The 21,072-nt window shown below is 32.6% G+C and overlaps 2 protein-coding genes and 1 non-coding gene across 6 annotated transcripts in view; 2 read left to right on the top strand and 1 right to left on the bottom strand.

Moving 5' to 3' along the window:
* Rcd6 (Reduction in Cnn dots 6) overlaps positions 1–10,154 on the top strand; it is a 16,631-nt gene extending 6,477 nt beyond the window's left edge. Inside the window, exons 2-8 of the mRNA XM_074116707.1 lie at positions 4,081–4,135; positions 4,224–4,312; positions 4,404–4,499; positions 7,182–7,244; positions 7,394–7,480; positions 8,765–8,913; positions 9,019–10,154. Of these exons, the coding sequence (XP_073972808.1) occupies positions 4,081–4,135; positions 4,224–4,312; positions 4,404–4,499; positions 7,182–7,244; positions 7,394–7,480; positions 8,765–8,913; positions 9,019–9,451 (972 nt within the window). The 3' untranslated portion in view covers positions 9,452–10,154. The remainder of the gene's footprint in view (positions 1–4,080; positions 4,136–4,223; positions 4,313–4,403; positions 4,500–7,181; positions 7,245–7,393; positions 7,481–8,764; positions 8,914–9,018) is intronic.
* Positions 5,614–5,775, top strand: LOC141448378 (U1 spliceosomal RNA). The gene has a single exon (XR_012454986.1). It is a non-coding gene; the product is annotated as a U1 spliceosomal RNA (small nuclear RNA).
* Positions 10,065–21,072, bottom strand: Pgk (phosphoglycerate kinase). Of its 4 annotated transcripts, none has more exons than XM_074116700.1 (9): positions 20,627–21,072; positions 20,330–20,539; positions 17,923–18,067; positions 16,492–16,530; positions 12,763–12,962; positions 12,540–12,678; positions 11,828–12,084; positions 10,820–11,019; positions 10,065–10,329 (listed from the first exon to the last, which is right to left on the bottom strand). In XM_074116700.1, exons 1-9 carry the CDS (start codon positions 20,686–20,688, stop codon positions 10,289–10,291), a joined length of 1,293 nt encoding a protein of 430 aa, XP_073972801.1. In that variant the 5' UTR covers positions 20,689–21,072; the 3' UTR covers positions 10,065–10,288. The 4 variants fall into 4 exon arrangements, with proteins under 4 accessions (XP_073972801.1, XP_073972802.1, XP_073972803.1 ...); XM_074116701.1 differs by having other exon boundaries at positions 20,336–20,539; positions 20,627–21,070; XM_074116702.1 differs by lacking the exon at positions 16,492–16,530 and having other exon boundaries at positions 20,627–21,070.

Raw genomic sequence — 21,072 nt, 5'->3', positions numbered from 1 at the left:
TTTCTGTTTACAATCGATGAAACAGTCCAAGGACCCATGGGTTCATTACTACTTGTTACGAAAATTTTAACTTTCACCTCATGCAAAGTGGAACAGCGTAAAATCAACATTTCCGGCAGCACAGAGTGTTTCAAATAAACCTTGTTATATGAAGAAATAACCTTCCAAAATTAATGAAAATAGTCGGAGCCGCTTTTATAACAAAAAAAAATCGATCTCAGAAACCTAGTCTACTTATTGACGCATATTTCATACGGAAAAATGTTTCAAATAAATGTATTATGGATTTAAATATTGGATCTACTGGATAACTAAACGGCCAAACAGGAATTCGATGCAAGGATATCGATATTTAATTGCACATTAATAAATTTCTTTCGTTGTTTACTTTCCATTTATTCCATAATTCCTGTTAATTACACAGATAATTGGTGGAGAAAACATGCAGCTGGTCAGTAATAATTTAATTACGTTTAATAACTATGACGACTTGTAATTACTTAATTGCAGTGAATAGTTTTTGCTTATTATATTTCAAGAATGCATTTTTTTTTTGTCTTTTTCTTTAATATAAGAAATCTCTTTATATATGTATATTTTTTCCTTAACAAAATCGCCACAAGAAAAACCATAAAAATTGTGTCAAGTTTTTCTAGATTATTACAAATATACATGGTGTGAACATTCATTCGACTTCCTCTATCTTTCTTAAGATAATAACTTTTACAAAAAATTATTTATTTCTTCTGAAAATTATACATATTGCAAAGTTGTACATTAACTGAAATGACACTTTGAGCGAAGCTTACTCTTTCTGTCCTCCAAAGAATGCTCTAAAACAAATTTTACTAGAAAAATTGATCTAAGATCTACGTAAATGCATCATACATACTATAAGTACGTAAGTAATTGAAAGAAACTCATATGAGCCATTTATCAGCGAATCACAGACAAATGTAAACAAAATCTAAAGTGGTACAGATAACGAAGTTTCTCCCAAATACATTAGAAAAAAAAAAATTCAACTCAATTTTAATTAAATACACTGGGCCAAAAAAGTCTGTGAACACTAACCTAAATTTTATTACTTTTATTATTAACTTATTAGAAACTTCTTTTATTTTCAAATGAAATATACTATTCGATAGAGAGAAACCAGAGTTTTTCATTTTATATTCAATCTTTTATTTTTGTTCAGCAGGAATATCACAATTAAATGTTTAACAAAACAATACCCCAAACGAATGCAAAAAAAGTCTGTGAACACTTTGCAGAAATAAATCATTCTTACACATTGTACGTGAATTATAAATTTTAAAAACTTGTAGGACCTCCTATGTTCCTAATCACTTCCAACAAGCGAGCTTTCATCGATCCTAATAATTTTGTGGTCGTCAATGTTGGAATTTTATCCCACTCTTCTAAAATAGCGTTTTTTAGTTGTTCACGGTTTCTTATTCCTCGTTTATTTATTTCGCGGCTGATTTCATCCCACAAATGTTCTATTGGGTTAAGGTCTGGCAATTGTGGAGGGGTGTTTAGGCGCCAGAGTGTATTATTTAAAAGCCATTCCCGAGTTTTTAGTGCGGTATGTTTCGGGTCATTGTCTTGTTGGAAGACAAACGTTCCCTCCAACCCTAATTTTTTTGAATTTTTTTTTAAATTGCGTCTTAATATATCCACATACACATATTGGTCCATCATACCATTAATTAGATCTAACTTGCCCACTCCTTTAGCACTCATGCGCCCCACACCAGAATGTTGCCTCCCCCATGCTTAAAAGTAGGCTTCATATTTTTCATTTTCATAGCTTCATTTCTTTTTTGCCACACTTTTTGTCGTCAATCAGACCCACATACATTGAATTTCGACTCATCTGAAAAGATTACGGTTTCCCAGAAACTAGAAGGCTTAGAAACACATTCTTTCGCGAAATCCAATCGGCGGTTACTATTTATTTTATTGATTAAAGGTTTTTTCCTCGGGACTCGACCGCAATAATCGTATTCATGTAATTTATTTCTAATTGTATGTGGTGTTACGCTTACACATAACCACTTGATAATTCTTGACTGATTTTTTGAGCGCTTGTCCTGGGTTCTTCTCGAACAGACTTCAGAATTTGCCGTTTATGAAAGGAATTAAGTTTTGGTGGCCGTCCACTGCGTGGCCTACTAATCACATTTCCGTACTTTTTAATTATATTATGCACCGTTGAAGGGTTTTTTTGAACTATCTTCCCTATTTCTCGAATACTTTTTCTTTCATTTCGCAACGTCACAATAAGTTCTCGAATTGGTCTGGGAACTTCCATATTAGTGGTTAAATATGTACTAATTAGATTATTTATTCACAAAACTGACTGTAGTGGTTTCTACAATACAATAGAGAACTTTGAAACTTTATTCAATCGTTTTTCTGTTTGTTATCTTAATGTTTTTACATATTTATACAGCTGTTCACAGACTTTTTTTGCATTCGTTTGGGGTGTTGTTTTGTTAAACATTTAATTGTGATATTCCTGCTGAACAAAAATAAAAGATTGAATATAAAATGAAAAACTCTGGTTTCTGTCTATCGAATAGTATATTTCATTTGAAAATAAAAGAAGTTTCTAATAAGATAATAATAAAAGTAATAAAATTTAGGTTAGTGTTCACAGACTTTTTTGGCCCAGTGTATATAAACTAGAGACACCGTTTATGATACTGAAAAAGCAATTTACAGAAAACTACCTTTCCGTGCGCGCCAAGACGTGTCCCTTACTAGAATTGTTTTTAGAAAATGTTAAAATAAGGTTATAGATCGAAATAGGTTAGAAATAGATTGAAGTAGTTTCAATCTGGAAATGTTAAATTCAGTAAAGTGATATTTTTGGTTGAAGATTCATTTTCTGAAAATCACTTTTTGGGGAAGGAAAGTTGACAGAAAATGCGAAGTCCAAAATTAGAAACGATCACAATATTTTTCCTTACAAAGAGTAAGAGAGAGTAATTTTCTGCTTGTAGTCGCAGAATTTATTTTTTTTGCTAACTCGAGAGAATGGGAAATGGACACTAGATAAGTAAATGGGTGCGCGCTCAGTGAATGTAATGGACCGTTAGCTAGGCCTATAGTAGACGGAAGTTAACTAAGTGAAAATTAATGTACATTAGTGAGTGATTTCGTTTATACGATACCTTTCCAAAAGGTATTATTTAATTTCTCTACTCAAAACTAACTATCAACAAACATGACATTTAAAGTGTACCCACTTATTTAAATTATGCAATTGAGTATTAAAAAACATCTTGACAGACCAATTGTCTGGGTACTCAAATTTCCGACACTTCCGACTGGCAGTTGTTTTATACTTCTCTTCCTCAGGATTAGTGTCTTCAATAGAATAAAGCGATTTCGAAACTCTTTTACCCTTTCCTTCACAACGCTCTACAACTTGCAAATAATAGGTTATTCTGTCATTGTAGAATGGAAGTGCATTGCCTTGTACAATCTCAAGGTTATAAATCTCCGACTTTTCGGAAACATATTCAATTCATTACTTACTTTGTAAGTGCTAACACAAAACAGAACGAAGGGTAACCAAATCCCTCCTTCAGAAGTGCCCTTAACAGAATTTACCCGGAATGTTGTACATTTTATGCATTCCTAATTTTGGGTACAATGAGTATATGAATTTTAGAGAAAATCTTAACTTCTCTCTCAGTAACTAAAATAGATGCACTTCCATTGTGCTGATTTTGGCAAAAACTTACTTACAATGGAACTAAAGGGAGGGGAGCATTACTCTGAGTCTTCTCGCGTTCACACCTCGACCGGCATTACAATGAAAAAATATATTGAAGCTGGAATACATAATTAGAAACGATAAACTTGTAGATTAAAAACTTCGATATATCGAGAAGGATGAGCGGTAATGGTCAAAGAAAATCTTCATTACAAAAACTTCTCTATCTTTATGTTCGTAATCAAAACTAAATCAAAAATTCCGCACCTTTTACCGCTGATCCATGTCATAAGCAAGTCGTCGTCTGAAGACTTTCACTACACAGAAGTAACATTTCTATTTACTTTCAGGTGGCCTACATGATCGCTTTTCTCATGGAACTATGGTGGGTCTGGGATACTGGAGGTAAGTAACTGGTTACCTAGACACACAACCTTAACTAATTTGAATACTGAAACTATTATTTCCTAAATGGTGTAATATCTTGTTGAAGGACAGGTACCTCATCTTGCTTACATCCTGATCACTGGTTACTTCGTTACCTTTATCTTGTCAGCAATCTTAGTCGCCGGAATAACAAACGTGAGTTATAGCATTAAAAAACAAATAAGTTTTGTTCTATTCGATAATTTTTTGGGTTCAGAATTCATATATTGTTTTTTTTTTCTTCCAGAAAAAGATGCCACATCTTTTGTTATGGTTGTTCGGAATTGTTGCCATACTTATTCCAGAAACTGGACTGGTGCTGTACATGAGTTTCTATTTTTGGGTAATCTCATCTTTACTGTGGATAACTAGATTATCAAAACTTAATTTCGAATACTTCCCTTAATAATTTAATAAACCCTTGAATAAGTGTTGCTGTCAACTATAGATTTGGAAAGACATTTTGGAAAATCTAATGGACACCAACTTCTCTTACATTTTTCGCCCTAAACCTAGACATTTTCCTAATATTTTTTTTTTTTTTTGCTTTCAATACTTCACACATACCCATGTAAAATGGCACGTTTTGTCGGAATCGCGACATCCGAGCTCATTTTTATCCTACTTAATATCATTGGTTTTTGTAAAAGGTTTGAACTATAAAATAGTAAACAAAGTACAAAAGTAATGAGTCTATTAAATTCAAAAAGCACAATTGGTGTCTCCAGCAAGAAAATCGTAGAAAATTTAAACGAACTTTGGTACACTATCGGAAAGAGTGGTAAGACATCCTTCTTGTCATGCAGGGGACAAATCACAATTTACAGTCGTGTGAGGGATCCAGGTTTAAACCACTTTTAAGGTAATTAGGGAGACCCTAATACACGATTTCTGTCTACCAGCGAGATCTTAATGCAACCAAGCTATCAGAATCCCTTAATCAGAAGTACTATTTGAAAAAATAGATTTTTCACTTTTTGAAATTATAGTTTAAATTTTGTTTATTGGAAATAATTTTAATGAATTTATTTCAAACAACTATTTTGTTAGAACTATTCCGCTAAATAATAACAAAATGAAATTATAATTTATGTCAGTATTTAATCATATTTTACTTTGCTTAAATGAATCATGAGTAAATAATAAATTATTTGGAAAACCGCTCATAAATATCTAACCTTGACCACTAACATGAAGCAACTGCGCCTACAACGCTCTCTAGTAGCCACGGTGACACTAAGCTAACTAATTTTATTTTTACTATTTCCTATGTTAGACGTCATTTTTTAACCCATCCACGGTTCTAGAGATGTGTAAGCTTTAATTCTTAGTCACATCTCATTATTTCAAGCTGAATTATCCTCAATTCATTTAGAAACTGATGGTTGAAGTTGTTGCCTGTCGACAGGTTGCACTCAGCACTGGACTACAACAGTTAGTTTTAACCTGCTGTTAGCATACTTACCTGGCGTCGAGGTTACCATGATCATTCAGGTGGTTCCTTCAGAACGAGGCTTTACCATTGCACTAAGGTGAGGTTGACTTCTGTGAATGTCCCAAATGTGGATATCTCGGACGCATAATTTTTGGTAGTGTGGACTGCGTTCGCGCTGTCCTCCTCTTACAACAATGAAATAAAACTCTTTGTTCATACTGTTATTGAACATTCCGAATTTTCGTGTATCCAATTTAATGTAGTATCGATAGATATCGAGATGTGCACAGGTATAGTGACTTCCGCAATTGGTTCTTCCAGTAATGGAGTCTCCATTAAAATGGCAATTTAAGAGTCATATTCAACTTTCCTTTTATAATACGTCAAATCGGAACATTATATCTCAAATGTGTCCTTATAGAAAACCCTAATCAGGGAGTCTGTCCTCGAAAATAAAATGTTTGAAATAAAAGTTGTATACGCCATAACACTAAATGTGTAAAATGTATTCTTTAAAGTGGCACTGCCTTCTGTTTGATGGATTTTGATATAAATATTTTAATCACTGCCACAATCTTAAACGAAACTTCCCAAAAATGCAGTTACATCGAAAAATATTGCAATCAAAACTATTAAAAATAATAACTGTTAATTATAAGAATGTGTTCCGTAAATTTCAAGTGTTTAGTATTACATTTTTCTTCAGTCGTTTCTATAATTAAAATGAACTACGACGACGAAACTGACTGAAGACTAGGAAGATAATAGAATTTGAAATGTTGGATTAACTCAGCTTTAGGCTTAAGAAGTGTAAAAAATTAAACAACTTATAAATTGCTAAGATTTATAGTTTAACTTTATTAACATTATGTTCTGTTACAATATGTTAATAGTGCTTACTATTTTCATTACTGGCGTGATAGATAATCATGCCTTAATGGGTTGCTGAACTTACATTAGTAAACTTTATGTTAGACAATTTTTTTTGAAATTTATTCGAATTTTGGAGAAATATTTGCACAAAAATGCTAACAATATCGCTAAAAATTAATTACTGCATCATGATGCAGGTTGCATCGTACTGCAAGACAACGGTCTTACATACAAATACTAGTGTTTAAGAAGGTTTCCCTTAGGTTACATAACAGAATGCCTAGCATTGCAAATATTTTAAAACTATATTTATAATTTTACAAAGTGTAAAAAAATTCCTATTAATTAAGCCACTTACCAACAGTGCATAAATCAGTGATGGTATTTGAACATTCTTCACTAAATTTGTAGAATTATGGATCTGTTATTTAGCAATTGCAGGACAAAAGGTATTTAATTCTTTATTTAAAATCGCGATTTGCTAAAATGGTTTCGAAGAAAATGACGAAAAAATAAGAAATTTCGAGCCTACATTCTCTCCAAATAGAAATATTAGCCTTAGATAGAATTTCTCGGCTAAGGTTTCAAAAATTTCATGTTCTACAACTTAGAGTCATTACTTGACTGCTTGAAGGCCGCACAAAAACAAATAGTGAATTCAATTATTTCAAGCTGCTTTCTAGAAAATAAATAACATTATATTTTTTGAAATTTCAGAAAATTTTTTCAATATACGGCCTGACTGAAATAACATGCTGGGCTTGCAGACTAATAGTAAATGTAAGTATTCTGGAAAATAAAAAAAAAAAAGGTTCAAGAAGCATTCTTAAAAGTACAATTGAATGAAAATTGACAAGAGAAATAAAGTAATGAATTTTCATGTCTTTCAAAGAAAATAACCATTAATTGATTTCTAAATGTTCTTACAGATAGCCGGACTAATTTGCGTGTCTTCCTTGTACTTTAACTGGAAGGAAGAACAGCAAGTGTTAACAAGCCTTCGAGATCTGAATATGGTGAGTACAACAGTTAACTTTAAATGAATTCCGAAATTTGCTGCTTGCTTTCTAACGATTTTCTTTTGTGGCAATCAATTTCATACAGATCCCAAAAAACTAGTCCAAATCCATCATGACCTCAATGAGTACAATGGCAGCGCTTTAGAATTATGAAAGAAGTGCATTGTGAATGAGAGGTTGTGTGTAATGGAAGTTGAGTTTGCTGTGGGTTTCCTAAACTTAGAGCCATTTCTACATTGTATTATTGGAGATCTCGGAGTGATTATTCTAATGTTCTACGGCTTGGGTCACCCACAGGGACGCCTAAGTCTCTGAAGACACCCACTACCTTTCCGAATTGTAAGAAACAAATAATGCTGTATGGTGTAATATGTATTTACCTACAAACTCTCCAGTACTTTGTCCGGATCGATTCGGTTTAGGAAACATCGTTGATCTTAGTAAAATTTGTCGTGCAAAAGATCTTAAATATTATACAAGGAAGCGATAAACAGAGCCAAATCCTTTGTATCCAAGAGTTTTAATGTAAACTTACCATCGACGTGGCAGATAGACATCTACAAAATAAGTCCAAGAATTGCTCTTTGAAGAAATTAATGTTAAAATTTGCTCGTGAAGATGCTCTACCTGTAATTAATTGGTCATCATCAGGGAGACTAAAATATTTGACTGACGTCCTCTTCCATTCTAGGTTAAGGGTGAAGGGTATCTTAATGGTTTAGTTTTTAAATTAGATTTATCTTACTGATTTCGAAGGACCAAAACTGCGTCGCAACGAAGGTGACGTGGAAGTTGGCAGCTGCTTCTTAGATCATAAAACTACTTAGAAATTGTATTTCAAATGTTATAATCAACTTTTTCGAAAAAATCATAAAAAAAGGTATTTGTGAAAAAGCACTTCGAAGATCTCCGATTTGAATTCCTTAATTAAACCATTAAGGTAACGAGGATGTACATCAAACCGCTATGGCAATTAAAAGGAAAGCTTGAACCCAGCTCACTCCTTGGATCTTGATCTGCCTTAAGAAGAACATTCCTTGGTAAATGCAGAGAAATAAAAGTTATGCCATGAACACATGAAATTTAAAGAAATTCGTTGGAGCCCTTTTCCAGAAAATTAATAAAAACTGAAAGGTGTTTTAACTAAATTTCAGATTTGATTTTCGGTGATTTTCTGTTTTTGAATCAACTTTGGGACGAACATACATACGCGCATACAGATTATATTGTAAAAATAATTTTTTCTTTTTACTTAATTTGTTAATCTGTTTTGTAACAAAGGCTACTCCAGTAATTGCTGTGGAAAATGGTCGAAGAATGTCTGTAGTCAGCATGAAATCCTCAGGACATCCTGTCGGATATACTAATAAGGGTTTTGTAAGTCAACCTGAGTTACCAATTTCTCATCAACCGACACCTGTAATAAGGCGGTAAGTTTGGAACTTATTAGTATATTTTTGAGAAGAAGAATGAGGTGAAGGTTCTGAAACAATCAGGAAAACAATGCAACTGGCTTATGTTTGTTACCTTTACAGATCAATGTCTGTCGTTTCCTTACCGCCCATGCTGCATCCACTACCACCTCCACCTCAGCCATTCGGCAACGAATTCAACGCTTCACTCTTCGACACTCGTCTACGATCATCGTTACGCAGTCGATCAATGCTGGATTTACGTGAAGTTGGACGACATCAAATCTTAAGCACTCCCCAACCACAACCACAACAACAACCCAGGCCACATTATACACGCAGTTTAGATCGACCGTTGAGAAGACATCGTCGATCGACGGCTGGTTTCTTTCCAGCTGTAGCCGGTGATCGTATGAGTTGTGGTTATTTTGCCGTGCCGATGACTGGTTTTCTGTTGGATGCACATGGTAATGTGGCATATGTCCATGATCCGTCAGGTAGTAAAACTTCTTTAGGCTCTGATGATATGCACAAATATAGAGATGTGGCTCTATAAAAGTGTAGATACACTTTAAATAAGCAGTATTATCTGTCAAAACAATTTAGTACATTGTTAATTAAAATGTAATACGCAATTTACTGTACAAACAATGACCATTTATCTAGTCTCACCATTATTACAAATATTGTAAACATCTCGCTAAGATGCATTCCAACGTTGGACAATCCCCTCGAAATCTATTTTTCTACATACGTTTGACGTAGAATTTATACATTCGGGTTCTAACTTTCACGACTCATAATTGAAGAAACTGGATGTAAATCAGCAATTTATAAACTTAATGAAAATTGAGTACATATTTGATTAAATCAAGACTGTAAAGGACCCAGCTTTGTCTAAGTTAAGCTACCTAACGGTAATTTGCGATAAACAACTGCAATTTGAAATTATAATTAAAAAAACTAATTAAGCAAAAATTTAAGACTTGCACAGCTAGATCAAAACTAACGAAATTTATATTATAATAATTCCTCAGCCATTATGTGCCAGGTTAACCAAATGATAATTTTAAGCAAATAAAGATTAATAATTATATTATTTTTGTAAAAGAATAAATTTCTATTTAAGAATGTGTTATGGAATTAAGACTTCTATAAAGAAAACGCTGTTTACATAATCTACGATTTATTTTTTTATAATAATTATAACAAATGTAATAAAAATATTTAATAAAAAAATATTTCAATTTTTTACTTTATATATGTGTATATTTTTTAAAGAAAACTAATGAGCTAAAAAACTAATAAAATTTATTCATACAATAACTAAAAATATGTACGTGGGAAATATGCTTTGTTTCTGCAGTCTTATCTTTACGATCAGGGCTTAGTCTTAGGGGTCTGATAAAGCAGCCACTCCGGGCAGTGTCTTACCTGCAACAGAAATGAAAGCTTTTAAAGGACTTCTCCAAGGACGTTATTAGAACTAGTCTAATAACTAATAAATGTCAAATATTTCATCTATTTTATCGTTAAGATATTCTGAAAAAACTGTTCACTTAATGTTCTGTTTACAGACTTTGTAAACATTTTCTTCTATTCAGGAGGCACAAATGCTTCTTACTTTCGGTGAAAAATCGACATAGGATATAGGAATTGAGACAATCCAATAGAGTCGTCCTTAATCGACAATATGAACATGATCACTGAAGAACATGTCTAATTAGCTACTTTAGGACGAACAAAGGGATATCCATCACCTATTCCTTTCAAATTATGTCGAAAGTTGCAGAAAGAATACTTCTAAACTGGAAACGAAAGATGAATCCAATAATCTGTCAAAAGATGGATATCTGCCCATCACTACTGGTTATTCATTATATTCTTTATAAAATTCCTTAAAGAATAGCTCTGCTGGCTTTACCTTCCAACAACTCTAAACTGGCACCGCCTCCAGTTGAAACATGTGACACTTTGTCCTCAGTCTTGTACTTGACGGCACAGGTAGCGGTATCGCCGCCTCCAATGATGGTCACTGTACCTTTACAGGTGGCCTCCACCACTGAGTCCATCATAGCTCGTGTTCCGCAAGCAAATGAGTCGAATTCAAAAACACCTGGAGGCCTAACATATGAACACAAAATTAGTTGTGCTCCACCTCACGTGACTTTTATTTCCTGCAATTATTAAGTCTAAATTTATGAGTTTTCTTAAGACTGAAACTTATAAAAATGTACACTAAGGATAGTAGTGGGCATTTTTGGTTTTAAAAGCTGGCTAATTTATGATTGGGTTTAATGAATTATGATTAGACCATATTTTCAGGTAGTCGTTGTCTTTCGCTTTCTTGAATTTGAACAAACGTTCCCTAATAAAACCAAATTTTAGATTCTACTTTATTTAAATATAAATCAATCAATATAAAATATATTGTCAAAATCTGCAGTTTTATCTTAAGGGCTGTGATCTGAAAGAGATCTCAGTAATGAATCTTTTTACTTCAAAAATTAAAAAAAAAAAAGATGTGAAACATCCATACGACGTTCACTTTACATGCCATGATGAACACTACCAATAATTTCATCCGTCCATTTTTTAACAGATTCAGATATTCATCTATTTTCAAGGAATGAATTAATTCAGTTTGTGAAGAAAAATTTGATTTCTACTAACAAATGTTCTGTCACGTTGTCAAGGCACTACCTGAACATAAGTGAAACTTAATAGAACTTAAAACCTGCTAGTGACTTGTCAAGTTCCCTAATCAAAATATAAAATACAAAATATAAAGTTTCAGATTTCTGTGATTTTTTGTTTTAATGTTTCCACACACCATTTTCTAAAAATCACTAGAATGAAAACTGGAAATCGAACAATAGACATTAAATACTTTTCTTAAAAATAGAAAACAAAAATAAATATAAAGGCTTACCCGTTCCAGACGACAACTTTAGCCCTCTGTATGGGATCATCAAAGAGTTTACGTGTTTTAGGTCCAATATCCAAACCCATCCAGCCATCCGGGATACCATCTTCTACGGTGGTCTCGCCTTTTTTCGCATTCTCATCGAACTTATCGGCAATGACAAAGTCTACAGGCAGATGTATCTTCACTTGTTTCTGATCAGCTTTGTCCATCACTTTTCCGACTATTTTCGCTCCTTCTTTGTCGAACAGCGAATCTCCGATCTAAAAAAAAAAAGAAAAAAGTTAAGCATAAAGTTTGTAGATTATAAAGTAAAACTTTTGTTTACCAACTTTCTGAGGATTCCATTTAATTTTGCGAAATTTGCAATGATTTGTTCCTCAAGATTATGCTCAAAGAACCGTTTTTTTTTGGGGGGGGGGATTGGATTTGAAAATAAAAGTGAGAATGTTCCATTTCTTCAGATGAAGGAAAGATAAAACTTATTGTATTTCTCGATAGCTGTAAAGTAGGACCAAAATGTTTGATATCGATTCTTAATATTTGGCGTCAACAAGTTTTGCTGCCATAGCAACGGGAGTCGAAAATTATTCTCGCTTTAATTCTGATGTTTTTGAATGGATAGATTAACCCTACTCCTGACCAAGGAACATTATCTTGTCTAGAAAAGCTCTTACAGCTATACACTTCAGCAGCATCTTACTATTCCATTACTTACCGACATGCACTTAATCTCTTTCAGAAAAGTATAAGCCATGCCGCCTCCAATGATCATTTCTGAAACTTTGTCCAACAGATTCTCAATCAACTGAATCTTATCAGCCACCTTCGCTCCGCCAAGAATGGCAAGAAATGGTCTAAAGAGAGAGAAAAAAAAAAAAAATTACAAACTTGCTTTACAAAAATTAATATAGAAAGAAGAGAATACGGCTACCACCTACTTTTCTGGATTGTGCAAAGCTTTAGCAAAGTAAGTCAGTTCTTTCTTCAGCAGAAAACCAGCAGCACGTACATCAAAACCTTCACCCATCATTGAACTGTGTGCTCGATGAGCGGTGCCGAAGGCATCGTTAACGTAGACGTCTCCAAGTTTTCTTAAGGATTCCCTGAATTTTTTTACATCTCCTTTATCAGCTGTTACCTAATGACGATTACATTATATTGTATTTAATAGTTCAACTTAATTAATTAAAATCATAATCTATATAGTCATTAAAAAAAAAAAATGTAGAATTTACCTATTAATACGAGTTTTTACATAATAAAAATCTTGAACTTTTGAAATCAGATTTTCCTTTCTCGATTGAGGAAACCTTACGCTAACCCCAAACCTATACTAGGCCCCCAAAAAAAGACGAAGAAAAATCTGTAGTACAGATCTTAAAAAAAAAATATCTTAATAATAGAAAAGTGACCACATCGTTTACTTTGCTACTAACTTTCCTCTTCAATTCAAGCTTCCCAACAAAGATTCCACCGTCAGATCAATTGAATGCCTTGAACACCTTTGTTGTCATATAGTTTGCAGCTAGTTAACAGCACAAAAACTGCCTTATCCTAAATTGTTCAAATAAAAATCACATAATTACTCATTCGCTTCAAATTGAGACTTTAACCTCATAAAAAATGATGGAGCTTCATATCAGCTAACATTTGACTACGGGGAAGTAACATTGCTTCTTGGGCCAGTAAACTTCCTTTCCTAATCTTGTAAACCCCAGGCGATTCAAGATTCCGGACACGGCTGGAGAAACTGAGAATACAAAAGTTGCCCACACAACTGCAATTATCTCTTTTTACAAATACAGATTTAAGTTTGAGAAGATCCGTCAGTTGATGGATTTCTGCATGTTAAAATTATCAGTTTTCTCCAAGTTCGCAGAGGTTTTTAATAATTTCTCGATTCAAACATCGCAGCTGATTGAAATGGGTCAAATAAACATCATTTTAAAAGATAATCATCAAATAAATTCCTTTACAGAGTACGATTTTGTTCCAAGTTATTTTTTTGAGAGAATAAAAATTTATTAAATGAAAAAAATTTCAGCAGTTTTAGATAGTGTTTTCTTTCTCCTGTAAAATTCTTAAAAAATACAACGCATTGCTGTATTGCATTAATTTTTCGCGCACTGTAAGTGTAAAATAAAAATCATTAAAAAAGCCAGCCGATTAAAGTGTAGTTCAAGCTCTTTACAGCAATTCATTTTTTACAGATATGTAACGTTTCACATTCACATTTACAGCCAATTATGTGCCCGACAAAACTGAAGACAATGTCCAGGAATAATGTGAATCAATTACACCTCAGTAATGAACAAACAATAGAACAACTTTACAGAACAGAACCATTATACAATTTACATGTCCATTGTAATGAAAGCAAATCAGTAACCCGCACAGACAAATTCAGGCAGGCAACATACTCGTAGCAAGTAAATTTGATGCAAATCATGCAAACTTCTTTTCTTCTTTTTTTAAAAAAAATTATTGTACATTTTCACACAATTTTCCATTTCTTTTAATGTAATAATTTTAGAAGTTAATAAAAGTTAATTTATAATTCACTGGGTTGATTGTATAATTCTAAAAATTTGTTTTTTTAAAAAAAGTACATACGTACTTCTTTTATAAAAAAGATAGTTTTAGAAATGAATGGCTAACTTTAAAACAATCCTGTCTTATGGATTGAAAGACCAAAAATAAATTGGGTTTTAAGATATATTTTCTAATTGATAAAAAGAGATTTTCTTCTTAGAAATATAATGGATGATAGCAAAACGGCCAGCAACAGTATCGTGTCCAAACTGAGGATAACTTAATTTATCAAAACGAAAACCTGTTCTTTTCGTTTCGAGCCTAAAAGATGGCTGAAAACTTTCTCTTGTACGAGATAATAACATTCTCCAAGCAAAAGTCTGAGCAAAAAGTGTAAGAAATTATTGAGGACCTGCAGAATATCTGCGTCACAGTTTTCTATTTAAAAGGAACAACCTTTTACAACAAAAAGGAAAATGGTTAGTTTCCCAGCACCAATATAATGAAAAGAAAAACTAAATGTTTTCAAATTTAATTCTTCATTTTGTATATATGTGTGTGTGTGTGTTTGTAAGTAAGAAAAATTTCCCAAAATTACACCAATGACAAAAGCCTTTTCAAAAATACCATTTTTTCATGAAAACCTTTTCTTTTGCTGGGACTATTTTATCCATTTAGACCACAGTCGAACAGTTCCTTCAATATATTTTATTCACCACCACTGTTGGTATTTAAGATAGGATCTTTCTGTCTTCTAGAAGTTTAGAATAAGAGCTGTGCTCTAAGAAAATTAGATTCCATCCAAGGATTGGGCAAAGATTTTTTTTAATATACGGATTGGGCATAGAATCTAACAATCTTGATAATTAATTAACTCCGCAAGAGAGAAGAATACCATATCTTGAGAAAGAAGAAAGAAAATATGATTATTAATGCCCTAGGAATGAATTCTCAAAAAACTATTTGAAATTTATAGTTACAAAAGTAAAATAATAATCTTACTTCACAAAAATAACAAACAATGCCTTAACTAATACAAAAAAAAACCTTTATTTACGATACTCAAGAATACTCAAAAGGAAATAAATGTCAATTTGCTTTTTCAAGTTAATAAATTATTGAAGGAAAACAGTGGGCAACACAGCTAGAAGACAAGATATCTGCCGGCCTCCCAAGAAAAGAGTCTGTCGTGCTCTTCCGAGGAACTACAGGGCACGATTACCTGCAAGCGTTATTGCTGGAAAGCAGTGGGTAACACTGCTAGAAAAGAAGATACCTGCCGGCCTCCCAAGAAAAGAGTCTGCAAGCACACCTCCACAAAATAGGTATATTAGGGACTCGCCGATTTGCCCATTGTGCAATGACGGCTAATGATTTTTAAGCATTTGGACGAGTGTCCGGCATTACAGGGCATGGCTACTCCATATGGGAAATATTGGGCTGCGAGACAAAAAATGGTTTAACGCCTCTGCCGCGGGATAGATGGGGAAAAAAATATTGCATATTCATAGAGATACGAGTACAGGTAAAAAGTACCAAATTTACTGCTATTAATAAGAAAGCAATTTTAGTTGTTAGTAATTCTTTAGTAAGTTGGTAGTTAGAATTATTAATGTAGCACATTGGGTTATTTCTGTTCAGCCTTTCGTAAGCGGTATAATATTGAAATTGTATCAAATTGAAATACTCTAAACTCGAAGTACTGCTTTGTTACACTTAAAAAAAAATGTCTAAAATATTACAACTCTGAATGCTTCTCTAAGAAGATTGAATTTTTGAGGTGTGTAACTTAATCCCCCGGTATTCATATTGGTTAGGATGCAAGGCGTTCATCCGTAAGCTAAACTAGGCACAGTGGCGTTGCTAAAAAGTTTTGAACTAAGTGTAGAGAGCTGGCTAATGTGATAAAAATCATCTCATCCAACAATAATTTCATATTATTAAAAGAGTTAATATATATATCAATTACAATTTTATATATAACATAAAATACATGCTCTCCAGTTTAATGCATGATTATTGCCATGATGGAATGCCCAATTGCCAGGAAACAAATGCCCAAATATCCCAAAATATTGCGTACATAACATAAAATATCTCGTTTGTTTTCCATTACACAATTTTTTATTTTTTACCTTTGAATTTGTGCTTGGCACTAGAGAAGGTGTGAGCAACTGAAATTGAAGTAAACTCCATTTAAAAAATTACAACTAAATTATTAATAAATCAACCCGTGAATTTCTTTGCTTTTTTTATTGAATGGTCTCACAAGACTAAAATAAAAACACTGACACAGAATATTAATGGTTTTTAAACAAGTAATGACAAATAAAATAAATTAATAAAAAAATGTTATTGGGCATACATAGGACAGACCTCTGAGACACAGGACACTTACAGTGTTCAGGTTGGGAGCTGAAATGTCCGAACACTATAGGAGTTTGAAGTAGCTGTGTAAAAAAAAAAAATATATATTTCTTGAAATTAACTATGATAAAAAACTGAAGAAATCTACGACGAGAGGCCGTAAGGAACAAAAATGTCCAGCTAGAGGATCATTGTTCCAAAAAGGAGTAAACAATTTGAAATACCTGGGAGCTTTGAAGAAGGACAAAGACTGAAGGTCATGGATGGAATAACAGAAGAGTAAAAAACTTGGATCTTAACGTAAGACAAATAAAAGTTTCTTTAAATAAATTTTGCCCCATTTTACAGGATGAAATGAGCCACAGTCGAACAAATAAAGATAGAATACCGTCTGATAGGTTCAACCACAGAATATGATAGCTCGATGATGTGTAGCGAGTCTCCCAATTAATGCGGTGGTCAATAACTAACCAAAATCATAAATCGAAATGATTGGCAAAAACTCTTGATGATGTCAAGATCCTTTTAGGATAAATAATAAATGAATAAATCAAAATTGAAAATAACGTTTTAATCACCTGAAAAATGAAAATGTTTCCACTTAATTTGAAAAAAAAATATATATAATATATCTCATCCGCGTAACATTTAAAAACTTCTAGCAGGAGTTATTAAGGCCAAGGGCTACGGGCTTAAGGACTAAGAGAAACAACCTCAAGGAATTGTAGAGGAGAATAAACAGCATGGTTTGTTAAATTTTCTAAAATTCCAGACGAGAAAGAGCTAGCCTACCCGGCGCTAGCAGTTTGGAGAAAAGGTCTGAAAAAAAGACTCTGGGAAGAGATTGACCATTGAGTTTTTCAGATTGAGATAATTGACAGAATTGAATGCTGGAGGAGTGGCCGGTAGATCATAAAAAGTAAGAATGTTAGCAAATAAACAGACTCTGCTCAAGGCCTTTAAGTGCAGAATTGGTGGGGGAAATGTAAGACTACTTAAACAGCCTTGCACATAATGTTAAGTACTTATTTACTTAGATTATCATGTATGCCCAAAATATAGAATTAATTCTGAAACTCATCACACTTCTTATCAAGGTTAATTACATTATTATTACGATTAAATACTTAAAAAAACACCAGAAAGAAAAATAATTAAAAAATAAATAACCGTTCAAGAAAAACAAAACATAAGTTTACTTTATTTCCAGAAGTATCTTTTCCTTTGCCTTCTTCTTCGAGATGAAAACGTAAGTTTTCCAACAAAATGACACTTCCTGGTTGTGGATCTTTGCATTTTTCTTCAATCTCTGGGCCAACACAATCGGGCAGGAATATTACTTCTCTAAAGAGCGTGAGAAAAAAGATAAAATTCTTGTTTTTATTACAGGTTACGAAAGTAAAATAAAAATTTTATTCATGCACAGCTTTCTGAAAGAGATTTCTTATTGAGAGTAATGTTCCTCTGAGTTCATTTGAGTGTTTTGTTTTTTTAAATCAATCTATAACATATAGTTTCCTCTTCAGCAAGCTTTGAACATGTTTAAGAAGGAATGTATGGTGGAAAAGATGGCTTAGGAAAGAAGTAACAAAGAGGATTAATGGCTTTAAAGGACATCAAAAAAACAATGATAGGAAATGGAAAATATGGTTTGGAATTACCTTTTTTTTTAACTTACATTCACGACTTGTTAGAAAAGTTATTGCAATAAAAATAAATTTTCTATGCCGAATGTACTTGTTTGGAGATACCCAGTGACTAAAACTTGAGTTTAAAGTTAGAGTATCATAAATTCATATAAAAGTTTTAAGTCAAAACATTTTTCAAGGAAATACGTAACTTAAAGCCAATTCTGCGGAGGAGAAAAAGGTAGATTTTCCATAAAAATGTCACGAGGGAAATTAATGTTGATTTTTCCTTAAAATTTAACAATGCTTCAGGTAAAATGAGTTATAGGCAAAAATCGATGATTGAGTAGACTCGGTAATCAGCAAATAAGGGAATTAGAATCGAAATTGAAAGAAAATCGGCAAAAAAAAAAAAAAAAAATGCATCAGATTCGCAACTTTAACCAAAACCTTACTACTATAACAGGATCAAAACTATTAGAACCAAGTATAGTTATGAGTACTTCTTTTTCCTACAAAAATTCAATTTAAAAAAAAACGAATTTGCACCATTTTATTTATAAGTTGAGTAAGTTCTTTGATTATGGCCTGTCTTTATTAAGCAGTGCAGTAATATTCAATAATAAAATATGAGAAATGGTAAAAGATCGTAATAATATAGTATTAAACACGCAAAGATAAAAAAAAAAACTGCCAAAGCATATATTTATAAACACCTTCCTTGAAGGTTAATTACATAATCAAAATAAATAATCCATGTAGTTGATAACAAGATGGTTTATTTCTAAACAAACTCTTTTGAATAATTGTATAAGATATTAGTATTGGTTGAAATAAAGCTTTCCACTTAATCTAAAATAAGATAATGAGTGAGGAAAAAAAATTATCAAACTTAAGACGCCAAGAATAGTAACGAAAGGTCAAGGTTCAATAAGAAAAAGAAAGAAACCAATACCAACAAAAAAAATTTACTTTCGTATACAAGATTTTTAATAATAATTTTTTGTTAATTCAAACTATAAGCATTCTACATGCAATTAAAAAAAGTGAAAACATAAACAACAATCTCGGATAACTTCCTTAGTCGCGGACTTCAAACAGAACTTTCACAGACAAGCGGATAGGTCAGCCATCAATACTATAAAATAAACATTTAGATGACATTCCTGGTAAGTTGGTTAATTTAAAGATCAGAGTGTTCTGAAAAATAAAGTAACAGGCAAAGTAAGTGTGGTTATTAATAGGCGTTCCTATTACAAAGGGAAAGACAAAGAACATCAAGTATTTATAATGGCAACATCCTCTGATTTGAAAGGCAATAAAGGGCCAATAAAAGGAAAAGTCAGGCAGAAAAAAAGTTTTTTCCTTAGCTATGCAGGTTGTAGTCGAAGGTTTTAATCACTGTGCTACCTATACACCCTTTGATGGCCAGTAATTGACATAAAACAGAGAGGAAGTCCTGAGTATTGGTACTATGATGCGCGAGTAGTGAAAACGATTCATCAAATAGTGAGCTATCAGTAGGTGACATACTTTAAAAAAAAAAAAATCAACTGTCTCGAATCGTTAAGGTAACTTGCTTTCAAACAGTCACAGGTCACAATATCCAATATATACTTCTTACCTTCTTGGACGATGTATCTCTTAAATTATAAAATTATTCAGGATGAACTGCAAATGAAGGGAGAGCACCTCTTTCTGCGCCACATATATAGATACAAGTCTGTCCGGCTGATTTAGATTACATGCAGTAAGCTAGTATGGCTAAGTACTAGTACACGGACCCTTTTACATTACTTTAAGAAAATCTTCGTAAAGTAAAGCTAGATTGCTTAGCTTTGTATTGTCAAATCGCGAATCTATGCTTTAATATGATTACAAATTATTCTATTTTTACCTTTTAAAATTCCAACCATAAACTGAATATGAGGAAGGATGAAATAATCCAGGATTTGGTTGGGGAACGAATTAGTAATACCTGTACCTGTCCAAAAGTTTTTTTAATTCTTCAGCTACTGGCTTTAATGTGTACTTTTCATTACGTATCCCATTTGGCCTACCTAAATGTGACATCATAACAACGCTTTTGGCTTTTTGATCTAAAGCATATCTAACACTATCTAAAGCTGCAACAATTCGTTGATTATTGGTGATTTTACCATCTTTTAAAGGAACATTGAAATCAACTCTGAAAAAAAAGATAAACTTAATATTACAACCTCCTAAAAAAAACCTGTGTAATTAAATAAATATATATATATATAATTCAATTTACCTCATTAATACTCTTTTATTTGCAAGATTCACTGCATCAATTGCCAGCTTGTTTAGAGCCATATTTTAATTTTTTTCAAGATACGAGATTAGTAAAAAAATTGCTTATACTGAATGATATACAAGTAGAACACAAATCAATTCAAGAACTGGTACTGCCAGTTAATTGGACCATAGAGACAGGGGAGTGATATCGCGCATACAAACCAAGGTTCACATCGTCCGTTGTCCCATATCAGCTACCTAGCTGTTTTCAAACACGCAGCTTGTGAATGATACGATCCAGATACGTCACTAATATTCTTTATTTACACTTTGAATTTTATATTTTACTTTAAAATTAATTTAAATTATTTGAACACGAAAAATTTAGAAAACAAAACTTGGCCGAAATATTTATAGTTTAGAAAGTTATTGCTAAAACGGAAGGTTTTACCACCTGATTGA

The sequence above is a fragment of the Rhodnius prolixus genome, unplaced genomic scaffold, assembly GCF_049639745.1.
Source record: "Rhodnius prolixus isolate KJV_2025 unplaced genomic scaffold, Rpr scaffold_19, whole genome shotgun sequence".
Taxonomy (NCBI): domain Eukaryota; kingdom Metazoa; phylum Arthropoda; class Insecta; order Hemiptera; family Reduviidae; genus Rhodnius; species Rhodnius prolixus.
Note: the sequence above shows the minus strand (reverse complement) of the source record. Positions and strands in the feature narration are given on the sequence as shown.

Coding starts and splice junctions, on each gene's coding strand:
- Pgk (XM_074116700.1), bottom strand. CDS start 20,688: ATGGCTCTAAACAAGCTGGCAATTGATGCAGTGAATCTTGCAAATAAA. Junction 16,531..17,922: donor AAGATACTTCTGGAAATAAA/GTAAACTTATGT, acceptor CTTCAATTTCAG/TTGCTCACACCTTCTCTAGT. Junction 12,963..16,491: donor TGCCAAGCACAAATTCAAAG/GTAAAAAATAAA, acceptor AATCGTCATTAG/GTAACAGCTGATAAAGGAGA.